At 37.8% G+C, this 26,062-nt stretch overlaps 2 protein-coding genes across 7 annotated transcripts in view; both read right to left on the reverse strand.

Annotated features, from left to right (window-relative positions):
• LOC141904946 (uncharacterized) overlaps positions 1-2,921 on the reverse strand; it is a 142,896-nt gene extending 139,975 nt beyond the window's left edge. For both annotated transcript variants that reach the window (XM_074793584.1, XM_074793582.1), the window contains exon 1: positions 2,860-2,921. The gene's annotated coding sequence lies outside the window, so the exon portion shown is untranslated. The remainder of the gene's footprint in view (positions 1-2,859) is intronic.
• Positions 2,922-3,561: 640 nt separating this feature from the next.
• Positions 3,562-24,747, reverse strand: LOC141906435 (murinoglobulin-1-like). Of its 5 annotated transcripts, none has more exons than XM_074795733.1 (35): positions 24,566-24,747; positions 23,697-23,869; positions 23,333-23,542; positions 23,188-23,240; positions 22,423-22,609; positions 22,168-22,252; positions 21,156-21,264; positions 20,727-20,844; positions 20,533-20,642; positions 20,068-20,238; positions 19,474-19,683; positions 19,231-19,387; positions 18,718-18,818; positions 18,099-18,218; positions 17,842-17,991; positions 17,668-17,749; positions 17,458-17,588; positions 14,477-14,594; positions 13,418-13,556; positions 12,442-12,670; positions 11,845-11,988; positions 11,546-11,650; positions 11,224-11,272; positions 11,046-11,132; positions 10,426-10,602; positions 9,204-9,412; positions 8,840-8,953; positions 8,366-8,531; positions 7,680-8,113; positions 7,477-7,595; positions 6,039-6,307; positions 5,710-5,933; positions 5,410-5,494; positions 4,889-5,032; positions 3,562-4,337 (listed from the first exon to the last, which is right to left on the reverse strand). In XM_074795733.1, the coding sequence occupies exons 1-35, from the start codon at positions 24,643-24,645 to the stop codon at positions 4,168-4,170; spliced, it is 5,229 nt and encodes a 1,742-aa protein (XP_074651834.1). In that variant the 5' UTR covers positions 24,646-24,747; the 3' UTR covers positions 3,562-4,167. The 5 variants fall into 5 exon arrangements, with proteins under 5 accessions (XP_074651834.1, XP_074651838.1, XP_074651836.1 ...); XM_074795737.1 differs by lacking the exon at positions 14,477-14,594 and adding an exon at positions 15,756-15,846; XM_074795735.1 differs by lacking the exon at positions 14,477-14,594 and adding an exon at positions 16,086-16,191.
• Positions 24,748-26,062: the final 1,315 nt, after the last annotated feature.

Below are 26,062 nucleotides of genomic sequence, written 5' to 3' on the forward strand. Positions count from 1 at the left end.
CAATATTTTTCAAACGTCATCATATTCTACTTGATGACGACTGTTCAGGAAAAAGCCGAAACATTGCCGTCTGAATAATTCGTCAATACCTTCATACTTTTAGTTTTCAAGCGTGGGATTATTCATAATCACATTTTTCATGGATTAATGCGTTTCATTTACTCGATAAACTTGCGTAGTAGTTAGATTTGGTTCCTGACATTGCCAAAGATGGCAACACTGTACAGAGACTCCAGATCAAATCATATTAAAACAAATGTTTAAGGTCTCCCCAAAACTGCGTAAATTAATTACTTTTGGAACGAACTGCATCATGACAAAACGTGTTGTTTCATAAACTTGCCAAAAAAGGAATTTTGCTTTGATACGTATTTAAACTTGCCAGCAGAGTTAGCTCTTTCTATTTGTTTTTATCAAACATTCAAACTTTCAGACTTTTTGATTTACTCTTTATGTTATAGTATCACTATCTTCGACGAGTATTTGCAGAATGCTCTATCTTAGACGAGCATAGACAACTAGTTTGGAACAGCCCTCTTTTTAGACTTGCCCACCAAACTTGGAACCATATTAAGTGTGTGTAACTACAAATTTAGGAAATTATGAATACTTTGTAAAACAATTGTGAAGCTTATTATTACAACAACCCTAATCGTCATTTTAGGGTTTAAAAACTCACTTCTTTATGATTCAGGTCCATTGTTAATATGTATTAGTAGCTGTACATAACAACCATATCTATCCATCATATCTATTGCTATCCATCATATCTATTGTCAACTAGCTAAATACCAATAAATGACAGAGGCGGGTATAACCCTGAATTTCTGATTCATTGCCTTTGAATTCAGTAGCAACGTTTTAGAATGTATGTGTTATGCCAGTGCCAACCAACGTGGGATCTTGAAAACATGGATAACCCGGCCAGCCTGCATAGATCGAGTCCACCACCATGGAAAATTACTCGAGATCACCGTGGGGACCTCGCAACAGAACAGCAAGTCAATAAATACATAGGCCCCTATAATAATAGTTCTAAGTGAAAAAACATATTCCCTGGCACGCCGGAATGAGAGTCCTAATCAAAAACCAACTGAGCGCCTGTGACTGGTAACGTGCTAACGATGCATCATTGATGCTGTATCAAAGTACTACATGATATCATCAGATGGCGCATATGTCTGGTCAATTTTTCAAAATGCCTCAATTGATGAAATATGACAAGCCAAGATTATTAGTTCATTACCAACACATTATAGATATTCAATCATTAGCATCCTACGATCACCTACATATCCATCATGACCTACACATCTGTCATGACCTCCTACACATCCATCCATCATGACCTCACTTGTGATGATCTCCTACACATCCATCCACTTGCCACTCACTTGATTTCTAAAGGCAACCCACCAAAGCAGGCCCCCATTTTGGGGGCTCCCCGCTATCAGTGAAGGTCCCTAACCGCCTTACTGATGAAGCAGGGGCTTTGCCTAGGGGGATCCGAAAAACTCCCCCCATGAGAAAATAGTCTCTCTGAATGAAAATAATTGAATACAGCAGAATAGAACCTCAATTCAGTAATTTGAATAGAACCTCATTTACAAAGAGGGTTCAGGGGCCCGATAAAAAGTCATTGTTATATCCCACACTTTGTTGTTAGAGGTAAAGGAAGAAGGAGGGAAATCTCCAATTTAGTAGTTTCTTCAACCTAGTGCAACATTTCTAAATCAAAAAGGTCCGTTTTCTAGTCCGACAAACTTTTGCGCTCAGAAGGCACCAGTGGCGGATCTAGGGATCAAATCTTGCGTACTGCTCAAAGTAATAATTGTCACCCAAGTTGTTGGTCGAGGGTCCCATGCCCTGGCGGGAGCTCATATTCCAGTGCCTGTCTAAGGGGCTCGTCACGATAGCTGGGGGTCGAAAATCAAAGATTCCTAGGTACCGCCTATAAAAAAGGTCAATTCTGTATGTTGATTTTGAATCCCCAGCTATCGTGATGAGCACAAGGACTTGTCACAGTTGATAGTGAATGAATAAAACCAGTATCAAAATGACCAACCCCAGTATCCCTGTATGAAAAAAAAGTCCCTAGTTTTTTTTATTATAGGCTACAGGGATACTGGGGTTGGTCATTTTGATACTGGTTTTATTCAATCACACTGGGGCTTGCAAACTGGCTTGGATTTTATTTCCGAGTTGTTGATAATCTCGCAAGAATGGCGCTAAATTTGAACTGCAAATAAATTCAAAATATCACGCCTGCTGTGACAATATTGATGCGGTGGAAACCACTGCGCATGCGCAGCAACTTCTGAGCGCTGGTGAGCTGTCGATCAAACAACACATTACAGTTTTTCTACATCAAGTCAAAAATTGATACTTTCCTTAGTTTTGTGATTGCCTTGGCTAGACAAGAGGTTTTTGAGAAAAATCAATTTGAGGTAGAAGCCGTTTCATCCCTTGTTATTTTCTACAAAGTAAGGCGTCACCACCCCCGCCTGATAATGATCCTTAACGACCAATTGTTCATTGGAACTTTATAGCGGATAAATAAATAAACAATATCAACATAAGGTATTTCCGTGATATTTTAAATTTCCAGTTCAAATTTAGCGCCATTCTCGCGAGATTATCAACAACCCAGAAATAAAAATAAAATCCAAGCCAGTTTTCAAGCCCCTGCGTGATCAATTGTGACAAGTCCCTCCGGCCTCCCCCTGGCCTGTGTGTGGTTTGTAAGTAATGGTAGTCCTGCCTATTGCTTCATACGACAACGTCTGAAGTCGCAATCCTCGGTAACTCGATCCACCCCTAACTGATGATGACAATTATATAGTTTGATTAATCACTCACCCATAAACTGTCAACGCCTATCGCCCCATCACGGTCATGGTCCGTGGCTTTCAATAATAATGGCCAGCGTTAATATTGCGCAATCACTTTTGTACAGTTTTTGTTGCAGATGTAACAAATATCTTCAAAGCGCAAATGGTTTCGAATCCTTATGACGTAACTACTACATGGAATTAGCGCAATTGCAGCCCAGTCAATCCGTATCCAATACATACCGTATTCCGCCATCCATTCTTCTTATAAATGATAAAGAATTACCGGTATGGTAAACGTTGCCCCGGCTTTGTATAACAGCATTGATTTCCAGATGTTTCACCTCAATATTTCTCTAGGGAAGCCGTAACTGCCTCAAATAATTTCCGAGTCCTTTTTAGCATATTGTACCAATTTGATCAAAATGAAAGATCATTATTTCCTGTCTGTGGTTTAGTCTCACGATCGGATATTAGCCCATCCGATTATAAACGTTTACCACCAACGATTAGGTAAAGTCTCCCCCAGGCAGAAAGAAACTGGACTGTAGTACGGCTTCAAATTGAATACCGGTATACTATTGGTACCAAATAAGCCAATTCAATTATAAAAGTTTACTACCACTAATTAAATTCCCTGAAGTCTCACCAAAGATATTTGGACACGTTACACAACTTATCCTTATTCCCTGCACATCAACAAATGAACTAAACCAATAGAATTTATCTGTATCAAGGTAGTTTTATTACATATATATATATTTTTTTTTTAATCATCAATGCCCACTAGGCTCCAGTAAAATGCAATTATATAAATCATAACCCAGACTAATGTATAATCTATGAGTATTATCGTAAATATGTCACCGAAATAGGTACCGTATATAAGAATATCAGTCATTAAAAATTCATTCACAGTGATTAAAAATAAGTAAAAGTCAAATACTGTATTAAAATTTCATGTTTATCCTAATGGGGAAGTCCATATTCCTATTCTTAGTTACCGAAAATCGATAAGTAAATGATTTGTTCGTTTTGGCAAAAAAGTCATTCATAGCCTAAATGCAGTTAAATATAGTACTGTACCGATAATGGCAATATTTTCCATCAATAAACTAGGATCACTATCAACTACTATCAAAATGGTTATTACCCCGAATATGCTAGAATAAGTGCACATCGAGCAACATCTCGGAAATCTGCGAGACAAATCATCAATTGATACCACAAAATATACAATATTCATGAAAATAATACTTGTTAGGTAGGATCAGATACTAACACAAATAAATTTCAGTGTAAGACGATTAACTAAAATGGTCAGGAATTTTCAAGTTTACATTGAACGGCAAGGATTTTTCTTCCAGAGGAAATAGAGCTCGCGTTCGATTTCGCGCGTCAGCCGCATTCCAACGGTTTCATCGGTAAGCAATAATGTGTCGACGTTGTTCTTTTTCATTAGCTGATTTTCGTTGATGAAGAACGCGTACTTGTCATTCGGAGGCGCTACAAAATGTTAAGAAATTTTTTGGAAAATGGAATACAAATTACCATCATGTACGAAGGAAATAAAGTACACATCTCAAGCTAATGTGTGTATGTATATAACCTCCTGTGTGGTTCACTCAGGTCAACAGAGAAACCCCACTGGTGGTCCTATATCAGGGTGCCCAATTTTATCTGACTTGCTTTTCCCCTGACTTTTCCCCGACTATTCCCTGACATGCATGTTGTTTTTCCTGGCTTGATCCACTAAGAATCCAATCAGCTAACACAGTCAAATATATAAGACATAGACGGAAACTTCAATTCTTCACACGATCGTAGCAATCTCAACAAATTTCCCTGACTTTTACCCGATTTTTAGCTTTTCTTACAAAATTCCCCGACCATTCCCCGATTTTCAGTTACCCGGTAAGTGGTCAACCTGTTTGTAAATATATAAACTATCTAACTGAGAATCCAGAATGGCAGTATCATAGTTCCCAGTTAACTGGATCAAAACGATAAGTTTGACTCTACATAAAAGTTAATATTAGCCACAGATATATTCTTACCATCTGCCTCGAAAAAGTCGCAGTTGCACATACCATCCATCTCATATTTGACGTACTTATTGACAATAACCTTTCCGCGGATGTTTGCACCAAATTTAGCCATCAATCGCACTCGCCCATCTCTCAGAATCATCGTCTTATAAACTACGAATGATAAACAACATCCTGAGTTATACAGCACAGATTTAACTGAACCATTCACTTTTCCGAATAATACTTTTACCGTACACGGTTTGGCACTGTATTCTGCCAAAGTTAGAAGTTATATGGAAATCATAGGAAGTATTGATTAAATGAACTAATCAACAGATCATCAGAGCAAGATATTGGCTGAGCCGATAAAGTGAGCCTTATAAAATCAGGGGACAACCCCAGAAAACGTGTGGGAATTGCATCCACGCTTTCTCTGGCTCTGAATTTTTCAAACCTCTCTGTAATAGAACTAGCAGAAGACTTGTATCATGCACTGCCCTAGTGCTATACAAGGGCTTGAATCTTAATTGTACTGATGCACAACATACCTGATGCATGGTCGCAGTAAAGTGTCGTGATATTAACTGCTGCAGAATCAACTGTCACACACACCGGACAGCCAAGTTTCTTATCCTTTAAAAACAGAAATATTTCTATCAGATGATCATTTTGCTAGTACTTGTAAGATATGGCCAAAAATGGAAATCGGTTTTAGACTGCGAGCTGATAGTGCCCTCGTACAAAACTTATAAGCCCAAGACCAAACTCGAATTGACTGAATTGGTATATATCCTGCCAGTATCAAACCTATACCACTGAAAATCGAGAATGAATACGAATGCAAGTACCTGGTTTTCTTCAACTGCTACTTTTTCAATCGTCTTTCTTCTAAATCCTTTTGGAGCAGCCAAAGATTGAGGCTGAGCCGGCGCTGGCAGTCTAAGCTGCCCAGCGAATTCACCGGCGGAAAGTCGATCAAATTCCTCTTGGGTAAGGTGTGGCAAATCCTCCTTTGTTGCGGTCAATCTTTTGCAGCCAGGTAAAATTGAATAGTCTTGTATGACGTTCAGGTCTGAAATAATCACAATCAATATGTCAACGTGTGTAGTTTAATTCAAAAGATTGACGAAATCACTGGAAAATTAATTAAATTAGTCGAACAAAGGATATTTCCTACCAGTTTCATAGTAGTCATAAACTTTGACGTAACCGGGTTTAGCAAAATCGATATCCATATGTCGTTCAACATCAAATGATAAACACTTTCGCTGCGCGGTCAATTCGTTATAGTACAAGTAAACATAATTCTTGCTGACTTCGAACTTTTTGATCGCACCATCGGCGCGTTGAACGAGTTTCTGGATGGTTGCTTTCACGGGTATCCAACCAGATACCATACGTACTTCGATAACGGCCATGTTGGAAGCGCCATCTGGTCGAGTGTATCTAAAAACAAGATACAATACAAGATTCAATGTCACAGGTAAGATGTTACTAGAAGGCTTTTTACCTAATTAAAGAACTAGTGAAGTGGAGCCAGTTCTTAGTTAAATTTGAGTTGAAAATTAGTTAATTTCCAATATCTTGATCCTGAGTCCAATCTCAACCCTTAAGTTACCAATCTCACAATTTTGCGAGCACCGAACAAACATGTCGTGTCTTTTGCAACTTTTATGACATCATATTGATTGAAATGGTTGGTTGGATGGTCAGTTGAATCTACATTTTATGTTCTTTTTTGTTAAATCGAAGTAAATTATTGGAAAAACATTTCAGTTCATTTTTGATTCTGATTTACTATCATACCGGTACGGTATGTGATCTCCCGCACAGCAAGGGAGATCTTGGGAACTTAGATAACATACCCATGGGATACTCTTTCACGGGTTTTCAAGCACAGGCCCTCCACCAACTAAAGATGTCCCATGCCTGGTGGTGGGCACGGGTAGTAAATTTATAGCTGAAGTATATATAGCAACACTATAGCAAAAAGTAAGTAGTACCAGTGAGAAGAATTATTCCCTTAACTACTGCAAATTTTTTGCTGTATTGGTATAAGCCATTGAAGCAGAGGTGATATATTTTCGGGGGTCTATCATGGCCCCATATTTCAACTAAATAGGCTTTGAATATTTCAAACATGTGCAAAAAATCGCTAAGAAATCACTGACTCAAAAACAAATAAATACTGTTATCCTAGGCAGAGGAAGCGAATTCAGGTCACCCATGTCTGTGTAGGCAAGCACACTATACTAAACAGCTGGATGCTCACAGCGGGCAACTGTTTATTTTGATCAGTGTGCGCAGTGACGTCACGTAGAGCGTCCCAACTTAAGTGGTCCAAAACTCTATCTGAAATTTAGCGTATCCGCAAAAATTTGATCCTAAAACATACATATGACCAGTATCTTTCATTTGGTACCAAAAACTTGTTCAAGCATAGCGCACAGACCGCGTCAACCCCTAACAAAGTTTCGCCGTTTGTCTCTTATAGTATACGGTAGATTAATCCGGTAACCTTACTGTTAATTTATGACTTAGGAACTGGGTGATGATTAACAACAAAATTCTTTTAACAAAACTAGGGACGAGTTTAATTTTCTATCTTTACTTACGTAGTGCAAATGCCAATACTTCTTTTTTTACATTCACCTCGTTTCCTCGATACAATAGTGTTCAGCGTAAAAGCTGGAGTTAATTTTACTGATTTTTTGATATTGTATTTTACGCTAGCCTGAAAACGACAAAGGATACACACGCATAACAGAATGACGCTAATCCATGTAAGGTATGATTAGTTTGGAATAAGGATTTGTACCTGAAGAAGAGCACATCCCGTTCCATTGGCAGAAATGACCAACAAATCTGGTACTTGGATTGTCCTCTTTTGCAACAATAAACGGTTATCATCATTCACCGAGAAGGAGACGCCGGCTAAGTGTGAACCTTGAGCTGAAGTGTACACCAACGATTCTTTCTTGTGAGCTAGAGCCGCATAATCGGCAAGCGCTTGCAAGGCAACGATCGTATCCTGCGTAGACGTGAAACCTCCGGCTGAATTTCTCTGTCGCGCAATCCATTTCACAATCGGCAGAGCTTCAGCCACGCCGGCTGCTCCTTTGTGATTCAATAATGCCATCAACGCGTAAGATGTTAACTCCACATCGGCCGAAGCGGCTTGATGATGAGGCTTCCAGGACTCAGCGACTTCCATGATCGGTTGAGCGGGCCGCTGCCAATGGGTCATACCATCTGAAAAAGAATTTATAATGGCAGCATAATTCCCCATGGTGGGGTGAACAATTAATTGGATAATCCTGATTCTACATGAAGACATGCATCCTTTGACACTGCTAATTATTACTAACACTAGTATCAAGACCATGAGACAACTGATTCCATCTATGGACGAATGAACAAATGGATGGATGAAAAAAGTGAATGCAATAGCCCACCAAAACTCACCATCGGTATAGCAGACTCCACAAATTTTCTATATTTTACCTGAATTTATCGAAAGTGTTAATAACACAGCCATTAGATCCAACGCTTTTTTACTTGATGGATTGTACAAGGAGTAGGTATAAGCCATCAATGCTACAAGATATGGGTCAGTCTGATCAATAGTTTGCGACTCCAAGCAACCCACAGCAGCTACCACAGCAGTTGACTGAAAGACAAATAATTTTTATGCATCTCTTTTGCTTCATAAAGCTTTAACCGCATTTAACCTGTGAAATAGTACATATGTTAAAACAAATGTAAATGGTTGATAATATCTATTTCAAGACTGCAGATAATATGGAAATTAGATGTCTAGTAATACGTTATTTTATTCAATAATGGTCGATTCACCAATAAGCCGCTCTCAAGTCATTTCTTGGATGCTCAACTTGATGAAAACTTTATAGTCCCTATCGAGTAAGTTTACTATATTTTGATCTCTGAACTATACTACCATAGTTTTACTTTATTTACCTCTGAACCCAATCCAGCTTCCAACATAGCCATCAAAACAAATGTAGTCAATCCTACAGTTGATGAACCACCACTGAGACCACCTTTCATATCTTTATGCAAAACACGGCCAACCTTGAAATATAAAGCAGATATTCACAAATTGATATACTGATGATACTTCATATTGAACATCCATAAACTGGACCCGATTAGGCAAAACATTTTACATTAAATATCTTTTTCCCTATCATCGGGAAAAGATGGAAATGTCTGTTGAATTAAGCTTCTCAATTACTACAGTTGTTATATGAAAATGAAGCCTATGTCTAGAAAACCAATAGTACAAGTACAAATGTTCAAGAGTGGTGAAACTTAATCAAACCTGAGGGAAACATCCATTTTCAAGTTGTTGCGATTTGAACCAGTCGATGCTCTTCTGCAGATGTTCATCGTCGATGAAAATATACGGTTTCGATTGGGCAAAAGATTTAACAACGAAAGCTGTCAACCACATACTACCAGACGGGTCACTATTACCAAATGCACTGAACGAACCATCATTATGTCTGTAGTTTAATTCCCTTTGATATCCTGTAAGCAAGATTTAAGACCTAATTTTTTTTTTTTACAATGGGATACCAACAACGATAGAGTGACAAGCAAGGATTCAGTGATAATCCAGGATCGCTATTGGCACCGGGCTTACCGCGCTTCAATTTCCATCTACATTTCAATGAGTGAAAAAGGGAATCTTATATCTATGCGATGACTTATTTGATGTTTAGATATGGCAACCTAAAAATCAAGTTCAAATTTCATTGAAAATGAACTGATTCTTACTAACAAATAACCCAGGAAGAAAGACACTCTGAATATTTGGATGGATATATGAAAGCTGTGGGTACTGGAGTGTGTAATGGGTAGTGTAGTGTGATCTGTGTGCATTTGTGGCCAGCACACAGATCACATTGTTCAATGGGGTTTGGTCCAGGACTCACGAGATTTTCAACAACACGGAAGTAACGTGTAATAAATGATGACTTGAATTGCATGACTACCTACTATCCCTCATTATTGTTGGAAAACTAAACGTTCGGCACTGACTAAAAATTAGTAATAACATTTTAGAAATGGCCAGAATTTTAACTTAGGTTCTATCTCATTTTTATTTTACAATTGCGATTGGTATGATTTTTTTTAAACGGCCGTTAAGGCTTCATGTTTCGTCTGCAATTCACTGCAAATAGTTACGCAACTACGCACATTTCAGTGTTTTTGGCAGCTGTACACTCAATCGGCACCGTTCGTGACTAGCTTCACTACGGAATTATCATTAATTAACATCGCCATATCACATCATCAACTTATATTGTGCCTTAAAACCCTAACAGCCGAAATAATTGAAATGCACACACGACTTCTATCATTGAAAATTGAGAGAGTGGCCATGTTTGTGTTTACTGCTTCGCGTAAATCCCGGAGTGGGGCCCATACGTCCAGTGTTTTGTTGCCCCATCTGGTGAGTGATGGTATCCTATTGGATAGATGCGTAGGAATTCTACTACATGTCTTAAGCTACGGTATATCTAAAACTGCAGACAAACCTCTTTTCATGTGTGCGAGGGCTTTTGCTTCAACATTCGGCGTTAGTTGTTTGGTAGCAGTGAGATATTGCAACACGAATATATTCGGAGTAAATGTGATCATGTTCTGTTCTCCACAGCCAACTGGAACAGTTAGCAGTTTGTCCAATCCGGATAAAGTCGGTCCCATAAGATCACCTGGAGTCAGAGATAAATCAAGATCATGTTTAAGTTAACCTACCGCTACGTTATATCCACTCCACAGTGGCTCTCCCTCTCCCTCCCTGATAAGCCCTTCTGGAATTAAAGCCCAACAAAATTGCGTGAAACACATCAATTACTACGGGTGGCCACTTTTATCTGACTTGCTTTTCCCTGACATGCACGTTGTTTTCCCTGATCTGCTAAGAATCCAATCTTTAATCACAGTCAAGTACATATGTTATTGACGGAAACTGTTTGATTTTCCATGCAATCTAGCAATTTCAACAAATTTCCCTGATTTTTAGCTTTTTTCTTTTTTTTACAAATTTCAATAATTTTTTTAAGAAAAGAAAATTCCCCGACTTTTCCATGATTTCCAAGTGAACAGTATTTAAGGTGTTTCCCAGAAAACACCTGTATAAAATTTCCATGCATACCAACAACTGAGAGTTGAGCTCGTGCAGAATCAGGGACGAGGTTTTCAGGCAGATTTAAATCGAATGTGGTAGAGTAACCGCGGTAATCTGCAATTCAAAAAGATCAGAAAATTGATCATGAAGTGTGCCATAATTGAAAGATATTGAAAAGGAATCAAAGAATATGGTTACAACGTACCTGGACACACTAATGAGCTCAGAGAATATTCCTCCTCAATTCCTTCCGCCTGAAATACAGACAATCATTCAAGTTCAAACATCAGTTTTAAAGAACAGTCAAAACCAATGCTCAGTTGCACCACTTATTCATATTTATAGGTTAAAAGCAGTAACTATTCTTCGAAGAAAATCTAATCATCTAGAAATGTAGCTACTAGATCCATGCCTCGAATGTGATGGTCCACGGGCCGGGGTCAAATTCATGATCCAAGTTTAACTCACTGGCTAGCCCATTGCTGAAAGTTAAAAATGGTCTATTAAGCCGAGCCCAGACGACTTACCTCAACCAGTAGTTGCCTAACGACAGCATCAGATGCCCCTTCACCGGTAAGTGTCTGAGTTAAAATGATATTTCCACAAACCAATGATTTATCCGATGAATAAGCCTACAACAATAAGAACCTTGTGCTTGAAGCTAAATTCCTTGATATTTCTCTAATGCTGAGGTTACCATTGATAGTTTTATGTATGATCTTTCAAAGGATGCATACGTATGACATGTATGCTGATTTAGATTAGCTTGAAAGGAAATTGTACAATTTCTATTTAAGTAGGTTTTCATCGCTAGTTGCCTACTTACATAGACAGTTATATTAACTTTTCCGAGAGTTTTTGGAATGACATAGAATGTATGCGACTTCTGCTCATTCGCACACACGCACACGGCAGCGTTATTGGTTCCATTTATTGTATAATCATCCGAGTGTCTCAACGTCAAATCAATCTGAAACACGAACAAAATAGGCACGACTGAAAGAAATGACATATAAAGAATTCACTGAAATTTACAAGAATACAATTATTGCACGGCTCAAAATGCTATGGCTTCTCGAAGAAAGAATGAGCTCCAAAATAAGTTTTTTGATGTAAGGGGTTAATAATTGACTACCAGGTATCTAGGGAGATAGTTGGAAATTTAATCAACTGCGAGTCAAATGTGCTAGGTTTAACTGCATCTACAGAAATGGATGGCGGGAGTGATAACAGGTCGTCCCCACACGAACCGGATTAGCAAATTCAACAGTAGGGAAATTCAAACATTTCGTCTGGGACACACGTCGTAATCCGAGTGACAAGCGCAGTCAACTGTATATATGAACCATCTGAAATGTTCAAATTTTTGAGTCACGTGCCAGTATTGGAAATCCTATTGACATTATTTTCGTATCATACTTACAACCAGGCACTGCGTTAAGTAGTTAAACACGGTCACTAAAACCGGCACCTTCTCGCCACGAATGACTGAGTAGGGAAGAGTAAATGACACAAAGAATGGCTGAAATCCTTTGACGCGAGTGACTTCCGAGAGTCCCATTCCCATCTGTAAATTCGTGCACAAACTTCTTCCAACCCATTCTGTAATTGTGTGCGGTAATCGTTTCTCGAGATTCAATTCACCAGTAGGCCTAAAATTTGGAAAAATATTCATTAATGATATTGAGAGTACTAACTTTAACCCCAGGGAAAACTCATGAATTTCTTAATAGCGTGTTTGCGGTACTAGGTTCTGGGCTCAATGGTGACTGTTTACTCATTGCCTGCCAAACATGTACTGGTACGTTCGATATTTCCCATCCCTTGCCCGCCAAAACCGTACTGGTACGATTGGCTTGTTTCTTAACTCAAACGATGGCGAATTCATCACACAACACCAGGTAGTTTAATGCCTTTTACTACTAGAACAGATTATCACCAGTCAAACGATGCAGTGTGTTAGTTATATCATATATTGATATGGGGTCTGAAAACGCATGAATGGGCATATTTTCTGCAAAATAACCCCCCCCCCCCGCAATGATATATCAGTGCGCGAGCACCTGTGAAGATAAAGATGGGGATAACACTTCGTTGCCGGGTAAAACCGATATAGACAATTCACTGACAGGTAGGCTCTTCATGTGCCTCAAGACTTTCCATAATTCGTAACGATTATGGGAACCTAAATACAACAGGCTATGATGGTCATAGCTAGGATCCTGGGTACAGACAAATGACGCGTTACATGCATCGGATTATCAGTTCTATATGATACATAATTATGGGACTATCATGGTAGTAGAGATACTACAAGTGTTGTTTGGTGAATGGCTAGCTACGATATGGCAGGCAGTGTCAAGTTAAGCTGAAAGTAAGAGAACTGTTTTCATAGTTACCCGACAGTTTCAAGGTCGAACAACCACGTTTCGGGGAAGTATGACCTAATTTCACTTGTTGCTTGTCTTTCTTTTCTCCTACGCTGAACAGAATGATCTTGTTTAATAACTGCACCCCCGGAGGCCATCGGAACTGGCCCTAGTCAAATCAAGAGAAAATTGAGTCTGAAGTTATAAGCATATTTATAAGAAGCCAAATATCGCAAGACATTCTAGTATGATGCTCCAGACTATGATCACGTGGGATATGTATTTTTAGCAAGAAAATGCATGGCCCAGGATTTATCCCAGATGATTCATGTCCTGAGACATTTCATTTGTTGTGAATTTCAAAACATACATTTTATCATCAAAATTTCTTTTAAATAGTTTCACAAGATTATTGTTGTATTATCATGAAAATGGTAGAACTTGTTAACAGAGTGAATAAGCTTGAGGTTGTGATGATAGATATTGAGGGTTACCATGCTGACTAGAATATCATTCAAAATCAGTTCAAAAAGTCTTATTTCACCAGAAGGATTATCTGAATATGAAGCAGATGACCAACACCAAAAGCCCTGTTCTATGTTTGAGACTTAAGCCTCAATCGCGAAGAGATGATTCGGCTGGGTAAACAGGCACCGGCCCATTTGGCAGCCCAGCGAACAACCAAATTTGATCCGGGGGAAAAACGTTTGTGTGTTCATGGTTTCAAGATAGAATTAAACCACCAGTAAGCTAATTCAGATCCTCTGTAGCAAATTAAAACTTATCTTAAGATTTAATTCCAATTAACTGTTTCAAACCTCTAAGTCAAACATAGAACACGGCTGCAGGTAACCATTTCGTGAAGCTTTATTTTTATTGAAAATCTATCGAATTAATCCACTAATAACACCGTGATCAGCTATTGAATCACGAATAACGAGGCGATTCATTTCAATAACATAAATCAGCTTCGCAAAACAGACCACCGATGATTTCTATTTGATATCCTAACTCGTCAATCGCAGAAAAGATACAGGAATCAAATGGTATTATCAGTGATAGTTATGATTGATGCATTTGTGAAAGTACCTTGACCACCATCATCATCAAATTCGACTGCATCTGCGATTCTCCAGTAAGCCTCTCTCACTATACCACATGGACGAGTTTCAATATCAAAATCGCTCATGACCAATGAACCAACATCCTAATATAGTGATTTACGTTAGCAGTGCATATGTTAAGCAAATGATTATGTTACATGCCATGGACACATGTTCATGCAAAATATCAAAAGGAAAGTTTTCGAACAGGAAGAAACGAAATCGACATTTCTCAGAATTATTTCACATGCATGAACATGATCCAAAAGCAAGTTATGTCTTTTCAGCCAGCCTTCAGGGTTTCAATTCGAACATGTGGCATGGAAAAAATTGTGACAAGTAAGAATTCTATAAAGAAGATCTCAACATCTCTTTTAAGCCACCCTGGACACTTGCGAATTTTGTCCCCGCAATGCGTTGTGGCAAGGCGTGCCATTTCGGTGGTACATCACAGACATTTAGATGCTTATGATGCAATGATGCGTGCCGAATATTCGAACATTTTAAAATTCTCTCTACAACATGGCACACCCCCTCGCACCCTTCACACTCCTCACGCTCATTCCTGATGACTTTAAGTAATGGCACGCTGAAGTGCGTGCCATTGCGGGGACAAAATTAGTGTAAGTGTCGACGTCGCTTTACTCATTCTTACTATTCCAGTGTCGGACTAGATATAGCGGTATGATATATTTTGACCAAATTTCTGAAATTTGAAGCCCTAATAAATGGCCTTCATGATTAAACATTTAACTGACCGAGCTTTACTTTAGCTTTCAGCAATTGTCGGGTACGTATCTTTCATTTACAGGCCGATGCTAAATGATACCCTTATCAAACCCTTGAACATGAAAGTAGGTAGCTTTCCAACAAGAAATAGTATTGCCGAAAAAGGAGGCAACCTTATGAAATCATTTGAATTCCAATCAGCAGAACGCCAACAATTTTTCTGCCAAAACATTTTTGTCAACGGTATGAATTTTATTTTATTCTTTTTAGTCAGCATAGTTGATTTCACTGACCTAAACGTTAATTGACCCCACAGGGTTGCAGTCAAAAAGATGACAAATGAATTCATTTGAAAATGGATTAACACAGATGTTCTATGACGGCCAGAGAAGAACCAGTTTTGTTCCCAGCAGTGAGGTAGGTTCGTAAGGGCCACGCCAAATAAATAGTGAAATCAAATTGCTAATTGAAATGAGGAAGAGGGAAAAGTCATGCCTATCTCAAGATTAAAGCTGATACTGAACTTCCAGGTTTACCATGATTTGTGAAATATGGAAGAAAGCTAAAATCAATATCGCAGCGCCTTGTTTCAAGTGAAAAATCACTTAATATCAATATGCCTACATCCTGAGTAACAAAAAACATGACAATTAAACAGTTTTAGACACAGTTATGTTGATACGCGTATTACTAACTTCTAATCAAAATTCTATGTAAAATGGAGGTCTGTCTGCTTCTGTTGTCAATAAGAGCTTTGCGATGAATGTTGCTGTTATATGATACAGATAGTCAGATCTGGTGAAAGACCCACTAATACCCTGAAAGCTGGCCGACTAATAGACACGGGCACATTGGCGAATTATTACCTGCAGGACCTGGCACACTGGCCCTCGAATACGCTACGACATAAAGAACTTGTTTACAAGGCCTCGTTTCAATTTCCAAGTCGGTCGAAACTACGAAGCCTAAATCCTAGTATAAGTAGAGGAGAAATCACGATGATTGAATTTCTAGCCGGAAACAATTCAAACCCTTCTGGTGAGTGAGCTTGGACCAATAATATCACAAAGTTAATGCATCATGATAACCATGCAGCCCAGGCCTATCAAACTACCAAACCATTCAATATCCTTCAACAACGAAAAATAATTACCACGTCGGCCCTGTTTACGTCTCAGTTTTGTTTTCCTATATGCAATAGAAATTGCATGGCATGGTCTGGTTTCGATCTGTAGATTGCTTATAACTGTGACACCTACATCCTAGCAAAATTTACGGTTAACTCTTTCAACTCTTCTAAACATTGAACCACTCAATATACAGTACAATATGAAGAGTAACTGCTAGACTTCAAATACTGACAAACGTTAAATCAGGGAGACCAATGAGCTTGAATAATTCAAAGTCTGAACTATGTATCTTCGACGTGGTTTTGTTATATCGAGATAACATTCGGTCATTTAGTCATCAAGCAAACCTCTTATGTACCTTCTATTCTCAAATTAGAAGTAGTGGATGTTTTTATACAAGCGACTAGCACTGACATTAATGAGTTATTGCTAAATTTGTTAATTACAAGTTTCGGCCACAATTCTGTCAATTTATATCCAAACAGCTAAACTACTGAAATCATTTGAAATGCCTTGACTGAAGTTCTGAATAAACAGCAAACAAGTTAATCTATCGCAAGTAGCAATAGCGCTTATACCACGAGTTTGCAGAGCCAATCATTTATTCAAAAGTATACCGTCCTAACTAAGGAAGAATAAATATCAGTGTTTTGTTATATAAGTTAAACTAAAATGCCAAAATTCTTCTTTATAGAAAATTCTTCCCAATCATTTGGTTATCAAATCGACTCATTCAATTCATTTCTACATACAGGTTGGTCAAGGTGATTACAAATTCAGCCAGGAAGGTTAGTTGAATCAGTGATTCATTAAGTATTGATACATGATATTAGTGAAAAAGATAAATCAAACTGACTAAAAATCCACAGCATTTGTGGCATATTACCATCTTCCAAAGACGACATAAGAAACACTACTCTGGGTTCTTTGAAATCGCAAGGTCTCGTTTCAATGTCAAAATCAGTTAATATCGCAAAACTGACATCCTATTCGGGAATACATTTTTAACAACAAATAGAAACATTTCATTTCACGCAAACAGCAGTAATACATCAAACAAACATTCAATCTCTACTGAATTCAAGCCATATTGATTGAAATTATTTACCTTGAACGCTTTGATTGAGTCGTAATACGAACTAGAACGGCCAGACCAAGGAAATCTAACATCACGTCGCTGTCGGTTGTCACCAGGTGGCCCAGCGGGCATAGGAGGCCCACGAGGATCGTGTCGAATATCTAAAACATTTTAAAAGCAAATTTCACCGAATTTCTACCAAACATATCAGGCATGAATAAGGTGTCAGACCATCCTTACCATCATCAGCATTTCTGCAGTGATCTCCACCAAATTCAAACGTTTCTGGACGCAGTGAAAATGAATCGACAAGTGAAACCACCTAAAATGACCATAGATATATCAAAAATGTCAATATTCATAACTATATAGTCTTGATTCTGTTATAGCCGGTATTCATTCTAATCAACTAACTTTAGCCGGAGTTAACTGCTTGTTGGCTTTTAGAAGGTGTACGCTCTTATCGACAACCCCAACACTGCACAATGATCCTGGAGCAGCATTCAGCTTCAGATTAACAGGTGCTCCAGGAAGCGCTTTTTCCTTCTCAAAATTCAATGAAACCTACCAATACAATAAAAGTGACGTACATGAAAATGGTGAACATATATGTGAAGTGATATACACCAGTGAACAATATGCCTTGACATTTAATGAAATTTGACATTTACCTTGTTTCGGAAACAACTCGCTACTGCAAATTCTTGACTATCAGCGATAACTTCTCCATCGGGCCGTACACTATAAACTAACAGACGAACACCTCCGGACAGTTCTGGTTTGATGAACAACTGAATTGGTGAAAAAAAAAAAAACAACATATAATCACTCCATTCACTTCCAGCTGACAGATAGATCTGCAGGGTTTGTAGTAGTAGTAAGGCCGAAGAAAAAGTCAGCAACTATAAGTATTTTAGTAGAAGTAAGCACTTGATAAAGCACTTTCATAAAGCATAAGTGATACTTTATCCTTATCTACAACATAAATTGTTGAAACAAATAACAGTCATGGACAACGTTTATACTGGAATTTTTGAAATTTCTGTGACCATTTTGAAATATCGGTGAAATTTAAGCACTTTCAAAGGCCTTATTAAATTTTTTTTCAAAAGTAAGTGTAAGCACTTTGAAGCACTTTGGAGACATGCTATGAACCCTGTAAAGCCCAGTGCCCACAGCAAGAAAACCCTAGAAACAATTTTGTGCAAATCTTTTTATTCATTTCGATGTCTAGTTCACCTGCTATTGTAACACACGGCGAGTGCAACTAGCCAACAGTGAGTAACTTACATTGATCTTGAAATGGGCAATATGTTTTTGGGTCCTTAGTTCCTCTCCTTCTTCCTCATTTTCATCGATAATTTCTGTTACTTCATCCGATTCATCTGATTCTTTAAAATGAAATACAAATATGTCATAAAATAATTGATACAGCCTCCCATATACTGAATTCATAGTAATCTTATACTTTTTGCATATGTGCATGAATAATCAGGCCCATAACGCGACTGATTATATGGGCCGTTTCATTTTCCGAAAAATACGGCCTTTTTGGTGAAACTTCTTGAAATGGCGCTGGAAGGTAAAAGTGTTGCGTCGTGACGGCAAATAAGCCTGCAATTGAAGGACTCCTATGGAGTTTTATGCCAGTACTAAATACCTTGTAGGCCTAAGACCGGAAGTAGAGAGGACAAGCCTGGGATTTTATCTAATTCGAGCAAAAGCGGAGATTTTGGCTGGTTTGTCGAAAAACCCTTTAGTTCGCCCGGAGGACTGATAATCAACTGAGGTATAACTTTTTACCTCCAACTGCTGGTGCTAGTTCTGGTTCAGACGCTGTTTCATCAAGTAGATCTCGCTTTCGTCTGCTTGACAATGCTACTTTCACGTCATAGTCATGAATCTTGAAGTAATGCCCAATGCGGCCTTTTTCAACTACTTCACCGCGTTTTGTCATTGCCTACAAAAAAAACCCAGCAACTATCGAATCACTCGATCCAAAACTACAAACATTAAATGGCAAATCCAACAAATGTCATCAAATACCTGATAATAAAATGTAGTGGATGAATCGCTGTCAGTGGTATATGTAACATTGATATCATAAGCTTTGTTACATTCCATTGTGTTTTCCTGATTAATTATCTGAACGGCGTAACCCGATTTCGAGTACCAATTGCGAATGTGCACCGAATTGTACGAAGAACGCATGCGATGCCTGCTATAGTCTGTGGAGCTTGGTTCTTGAAATTTAACCTAAAACAGTAACATTCAGAAAAATATTTATCCGAGCGCAGAAAAATGGCAAATCCAGAACAATGAGAATTGATACAATTCATGTCTCCCGAATGCATATAAACCAATATGGTTTCTTTCGGAAGAGGATTCAAACCCCTCCATGAATCAAATAATTCTCTGTTAACTCTCAAAGCTGTAACAATTAAGTATAACACCGAAATATGACACAAAAGTGTTTTTGTCATTTGAGATGTTTTAGAAAATGAAGTCGAACCTCGGCAGAAAGTATCGAAATGTCAGACTATGTCTGCTCATCCAAAAATCCCTGCCTCCAAATTCAGTAAGGCTGAACAAAAATATTAATCAATAACACATTGGTATAAGAAACCATTTGACAATTACCATTATATTCAGTCGTTTGACATGTTCACCTATCTTTGGCAGATATACTGAATAAACACCCTCTTCATTTGTCAAGATTTGCTTTTCTTGTTCAAGTTCCTTTGAGCCGTCGATATTCAGGGTTATTTCTTGGAAGGCTGCCGGAGTACCGTCTGGTCTTCTTAGTACACCCTACAAAGAATTATCATTCACTTTAATTACTCCATACATTCCAACAGCAAATGTACTAACTAAATATGAATACTCCTACATGAAATGATTTAAGGGGTTCGTTCCCTTAACTCAGTGAATAAGACATACACCTTAAATATTCCTCCTTATTCTGTTAATTGTTCCCAAGTCGGTGAACTTGATAAACCCTGTTATTCCGTTATCATGGTTATAGATATTCCCTGTCCAGGTTTAGCACCTTAACATGAACATCCTCCGACCGGAATCTCACCAAAAACTATATGATCTACTCACTTTTCCCATATAAGGCAGTCCAGGTTTGAAGAAATCTGGCATGCCAGTACTGTCGAATTTAAATCGTTGGGTTTCAAGTGGTGAGCTTGAACTACCATTCAGAATAACGCCTAAATTAGTGATAAAAATTTTCATACAATCACTGGGAATTAAGAAAGAAACCATTAACATGTATGGATGATAGAGTAACTGACCCGTGGCGGTCTCTTTTACTTTGGCAAAAACGTGTAGCTTCGTATTCCAGACACTCATGGTAGAATCGTTAAGTCCAAGTCGATCAGCTGATAAACTGAACTCAGTGCAGCGGTTTATCTGCGAGCAATTGAATGATTGTAGTGAAACAAATATATCAGGAACAAATCTTGCATCTTAAGATATAGACGAAAGATTTCTACATTATCATACGATCAAAGATTTTTCAATCAAACGCACCGCTAAGGTACCATCAAAATATTCATATCCATCAAACTAATGGTCACAATGCATTCACAAAATATGCATATTCAGTGGCAGTGATGAATCTAAGTATTGGCAACATAATATTGTTCAGAACAATCATTTAGCAGCTTTGATAGTCAAAAACTGAGCAGCAAGATTTAATGATCTATTATAGGCATGCTGACCTTTTCCTTAAGGGTAACTGGTGGCCTTTGCCGATGAGCAAACCGGTTACCCGACTTGATTTGCAATGTAGCCTCTATATCCCCGATGACAGGTTTTCCGTAAGTATACCTGAAAAACAGACGAGAAACAATCATTTTCATAAATATTTTTTTAGCCCGGTTTCATGTGCAATCAGTCGTTGTGATACCTACAGATAATATTAGGGCACTGGACACATAATCTACTAGCATTTATTACCCATAATAACAAGACCAACAAAATAAGGGACAGGTTATAATCAAAACAGGACAATATAATCTGCAATATGGCTCCAGAAAAAAGAGAATGTGGCACTTCCAGAAGATTTTGAGATGTAGAAACTACTGGACTCAACAAATGCTGGTATAAGGTCCCAGTGGAAGAAGAAGCTTGTCCGATTGGGAAAGAATGAAACAAAAGTTAAGTCCAAGCAGAAGAAACTGTGATACATTTACGGTGATTGAAATTGTACAACTACTTAGACTGACTATCAACACTGATTATTTTTCCTGCACAAATCCAACATTTTGGAATTGATTGACAAAATTTTGACAGAACAATGGGTGACTTTACCCACAAGAAGCAAATTACGTACATTCCTCCCCTCCCCCCACCCACAAGTTTGAAAATATGGATGCATCTTGGTGGATTCTGCATTTTCACGGTGTACTTAACAATAATACTTTCGTGGAGCTCAGCACCTTTGTGTAGACACAATGTTGAGTTTAATCAACTGTGCAAACGTTTATCTAAACTAGAAAAGTAGAGCTGTCAAATGGATAACTACAAGTGGTGAATGTATTCGCGAATTGTTTACTCCTTATATTGAAATAGAACAAACAGGTTCCAAGAATAATTATTGAGGAAATAGGTTAAATGATAAAAAGGTCAGTTTTTCATGATTGAACCTACCTTCATATGTAATTCTCTGATAAGATAAACCTGTCTGCACAGTGATATCTGAATAAATAAGACTTTACAAAGAATACTTACTTCGCACAAACTTGTACTTTAACTGTTTTGTCGACCACATAGAAATAGGGTGGGCCATTAACATCAACTTGAAATTTCGGTAGAACTGAAAACAAAAGAATAATGGACTAATAATCGTCGAAACAATCGAACCAAAAAGCAGAGAAGATTTAAAATTAATAATCAATTTTCTGATTAGGGCGTGAAGTACTAAATGAGTTATAGAAGATGTAGTAAACAACATAATAGTCGACAATTTAAAATCAATCAGCTTACCATATTCTCTGACTTCAAATTGATGGCTTTCACTTATCGTACCAGATTTCAAGTGAATACTCCAGGTACCGAGGATTGGCTCATCCGATAAAGGCAACTCAAAGTCGCCGAGACCATTTTCAGTTTTAGCATTTCTCCATTGAGCCACGCGATTATCTAACGAGTCTTTCACGTATACTTCTTCCAACTGAAATATCACCAAATAACTTTGATGTACAAAATATACAAATGAATAAGAGTTTCGTTCTCATATCCAATTAGTAGCATATGATCTTATTTCAATTCCATACCCTACATTCAAATTGAAATCAAAATTCGAGTGATAGAACACGAAAATTGAAACATGAACAAAAATTATCATTATCATTATTTAGCATATTCGGTGCCTTACATAAAAGCCACTTACATAAAACATTGATACATAATGAAAGTGCAGCTAACCATAAACTTGAAAAAAAGATAGGTTTTAGGAGTTGATCTAAAATGGTTGTTATTTTCATTATTTCTTAAAAGACGATTAACTAAAACTTTTCAAAGCGCTGGTCCACATACTTTCAAAGATCTGACGCCATAGTTAGATTATGTAAAAGGACACATTAAAAGATTTTGCCCCGACAAACAAAGTGACATTCAGTTGCTAAATGTAGAGCAGGGGATTGTTTCACGGTTCGACCTTGTGCATCATCATGAATAATGAAACATTAACTCATTCTTTGAAATGAACTACCCCGGGACTCAGGAGGATATAACAGAAAGGTTTCTTACAGTTTGAACGAGCGGCATCAATTTAGGAGTAACTGTCAGCGTCCGAAATTTAACTACATGAAAGAATAAAATTTACCCATTAAACCATTTGCATCTTATCATTTCAACGAAGTACGTCAAAAGAGAGTGGCTCAAGACGGCCTACCTGTTTGTCCCGGTTTATAAATAGGTTTATCCGTCTCGATGAACGTCAAGAAATTCGGCGGTATCAGACTTTTAAGAAATACAGTATCGTTGAATTTATAACCGACGGTAGCATCGACTGTTGAACCAACAACCGCTAGTTTATAGCTAATGTACGAAGACAGAGACTCCATTATCGGCACCTTAAAGTGCACACAGTGATTAAGAGCATCTGAAATGAAGAAAACATTAATTTAAGATGTACACAGGTGTCTATTTCTATACAGAAACATTTCCTTAATATATTATTTTATTGATTACAAATCAGCTGGAAAATCAATTTCTAAACACTCAATCTAATGCAAGTGAAGATTCATGATACCGACCTTTCCTTAAAAGGTAAGACTTAGAAATCACATGAGGCTCCGTACGCTGGTTAGGCGGAATCATCGACAAAGAGACGTTTACATTCACATCGCAGTCAATATCGTGGAATGTGAAACACAGACGTTCGTCCTTTCCCATTGTAAATGTATTCGGTGCAGTCATCAGAAAGCCCCTACAACAAAAAATTTTCAAGAAAATGAAAAAACATGTTGGGCTCAATCCGTGAAATGTAGTTCGACTGTAATAAAAGTGCCCTAGAAACGTAATAGGATACCGAGTTCTTCCTAGATAAAGTTTTAGGTGCCCCTTCCGCTGAGGTGCAATTAAGTTAAACAGTTAAGGTTATAGTTAAGGTGAGGATATTACCATTACATCTCAACTGCGATCATTCCCAGTATCTACCAGTACTTGTGTAGGTACCACCACCAACCATCAACAAATGAATGAATGATTTTAAGCCAAGGGCTAGGCTAGCTAGATGCCTGGATTGGAGTTGGTTACCTTGCAGTTTTGCAGTAAGAATTTATAAAAGTCTAAAAGAAGTAATCTTGGTCTCAAAAGGCTAAAAAATTTAGTCACGATAACGACAAAGTGAACTAAAAATTAGTAAAAGTAAATTGAGGACATTTATTCAATTCAATTCAATTCAATTCAAAATTATTTGCATAGAGTTAGATGAGGTAACAAATATAAAATCTACGCAGGCCTAGCAAAGCCAGAAAGGCCGCTTAATACTAGCACCCATGCAAAAAACAAAACAAAGTATAGTACCGTAACAAAAATATACACAAATCATACAAATAGATTAGATACCCGGTACACCGACACTTCCGGGTTCTCTTTTACTAAATAAGTAAAGTTTACTTGCCGTTTTTCCACGGTCTCCGATGTTGTCAGCGCACATGGCACAATACAGAACACAGCCAGCAGCCCGAAGATACGTAACATCGCGAGGACTTGTGTCAGCTATTACGCTGGAAGCTCTAAAATACCCTTTTATATAGATACTAGTTACTCATAAGCCCTGACCCGAAAACAGCCATTAACCATTAACCACCTGTCGCAACTTCCGTGTTTAGTATTAATGCGCTCAATAAATAGACCCAAAGTTTTCTCAAGCACTTATTTCGTCATTTTGACGACTAAATACAGTAAAAGCCTATTCAAAGAAATATACACGCACATGAATGGATACTTCAATGCTTATTTTTATGTTCAAATCAATCGATTAAGCAAACGTATTTAATCACTTTTTAAATGGTACTGGTATTCATACGCGATTTAAATTTCGGGATCCGGATGTGAATTGTTATGACGTCATAATATTGCTAGAAACATCCGAACATCCGTTCCGTTAACGTCAACAATTCAAAATGTGGTTGTTAAAAGAATTTCCCTTTTTCCCGAATGTGTCACTTATAATTAGGCCTACGAATGTATTTTATTATGGGGTTCGAACTAATCAGGTTGGCAACTCGGTTGGTGTGCTGATTTTTTTTCTTGCAGCAGTTTATTTCAACCAAATTTTAGAAAATTAAAACTTGCCATAACTCAATCATTTGCGTTAGAAAAAAAACTCGATCTTCTAGGGGCGGATTTAGACCGTGTCGACCGTGTCGCCCGACACGGTAGGAATTTTAGAGTGCCTTTTTATTTTTGCTCTGTATCAAAATTTGCCATTGTAACCACCTGAGATACACAATAGATATTTTTCCTAAATATATAACCTATGTTTCTTGACTGAATGCCTCTCAGAGATGCTCAGAAAGCTCTGAAATGATAGTAAAATTTCAAAGATTTTGCTGATATGCCTTTCCGCCCTAAATTAAGAATATATGCCCTTTTTATTGGTCGACATGGTCACAACATGCCCCTGGATCCGCCCCTGTCTTCTGAATTAATTCAAATCCTATTCTACATAATGCAGATCCTGCATGTTAATAACTTCTTCATGAATTAAATGTTGAACTATGTGCCGTGCCCGGTGCCGTGGCACAAATAAAGAGCTGATCGTTTAAAGCGTGCGTTTGCTGAATAGACATGACAGACATTTTCTTCTAAATTAAAAAAAAAATTGTTGACAGCTGTGCGCAAGGATTGGCTTTTGACAAGAGTGCCTACGCAAGGCGATGACTGCAGCCTTTTTAAATCAATTTTTACTAGGAGTAGCGGGAGGGTGAAGGGAAAAAACAAAACGTTTTTATAATGCGTTTCGAATGAACGAGAAGAAATAGAATGCAATTTTTCTAATTAATTGAGTATTTTCCACATAAAATCTCGGAAGGACTGCAAAAAAAAATTTAAAGAGTTAAGATTGTCATGAAGATTCAAATGATGGGAGAAATTCAAAGAATAACTTTTTTTC

The sequence above is a fragment of the Tubulanus polymorphus genome, chromosome 5, assembly GCF_964204645.1.
Source record: "Tubulanus polymorphus chromosome 5, tnTubPoly1.2, whole genome shotgun sequence".
In the NCBI taxonomy this organism is placed as follows: domain Eukaryota; kingdom Metazoa; phylum Nemertea; class Palaeonemertea; order Tubulaniformes; family Tubulanidae; genus Tubulanus; species Tubulanus polymorphus.

Coding starts and splice junctions, on each gene's coding strand:
- LOC141906435 (XM_074795733.1), bottom strand. CDS start 24,645: ATGTTACGTATCTTCGGGCTGCTGGCTGTGTTCTGTATTGTGCCATGT. Junction 11,989..12,441: donor ACTTAACGCAGTGCCTGGTT/GTAAGTATGATA, acceptor TTCGTGTTTCAG/ATTGATTTGACGTTGAGACA. Junction 5,033..5,409: donor TTACTGCGACCATGCATCAG/GTATGTTGTGCA, acceptor TATCATTCGTAG/TTTATAAGACGATGATTCTG.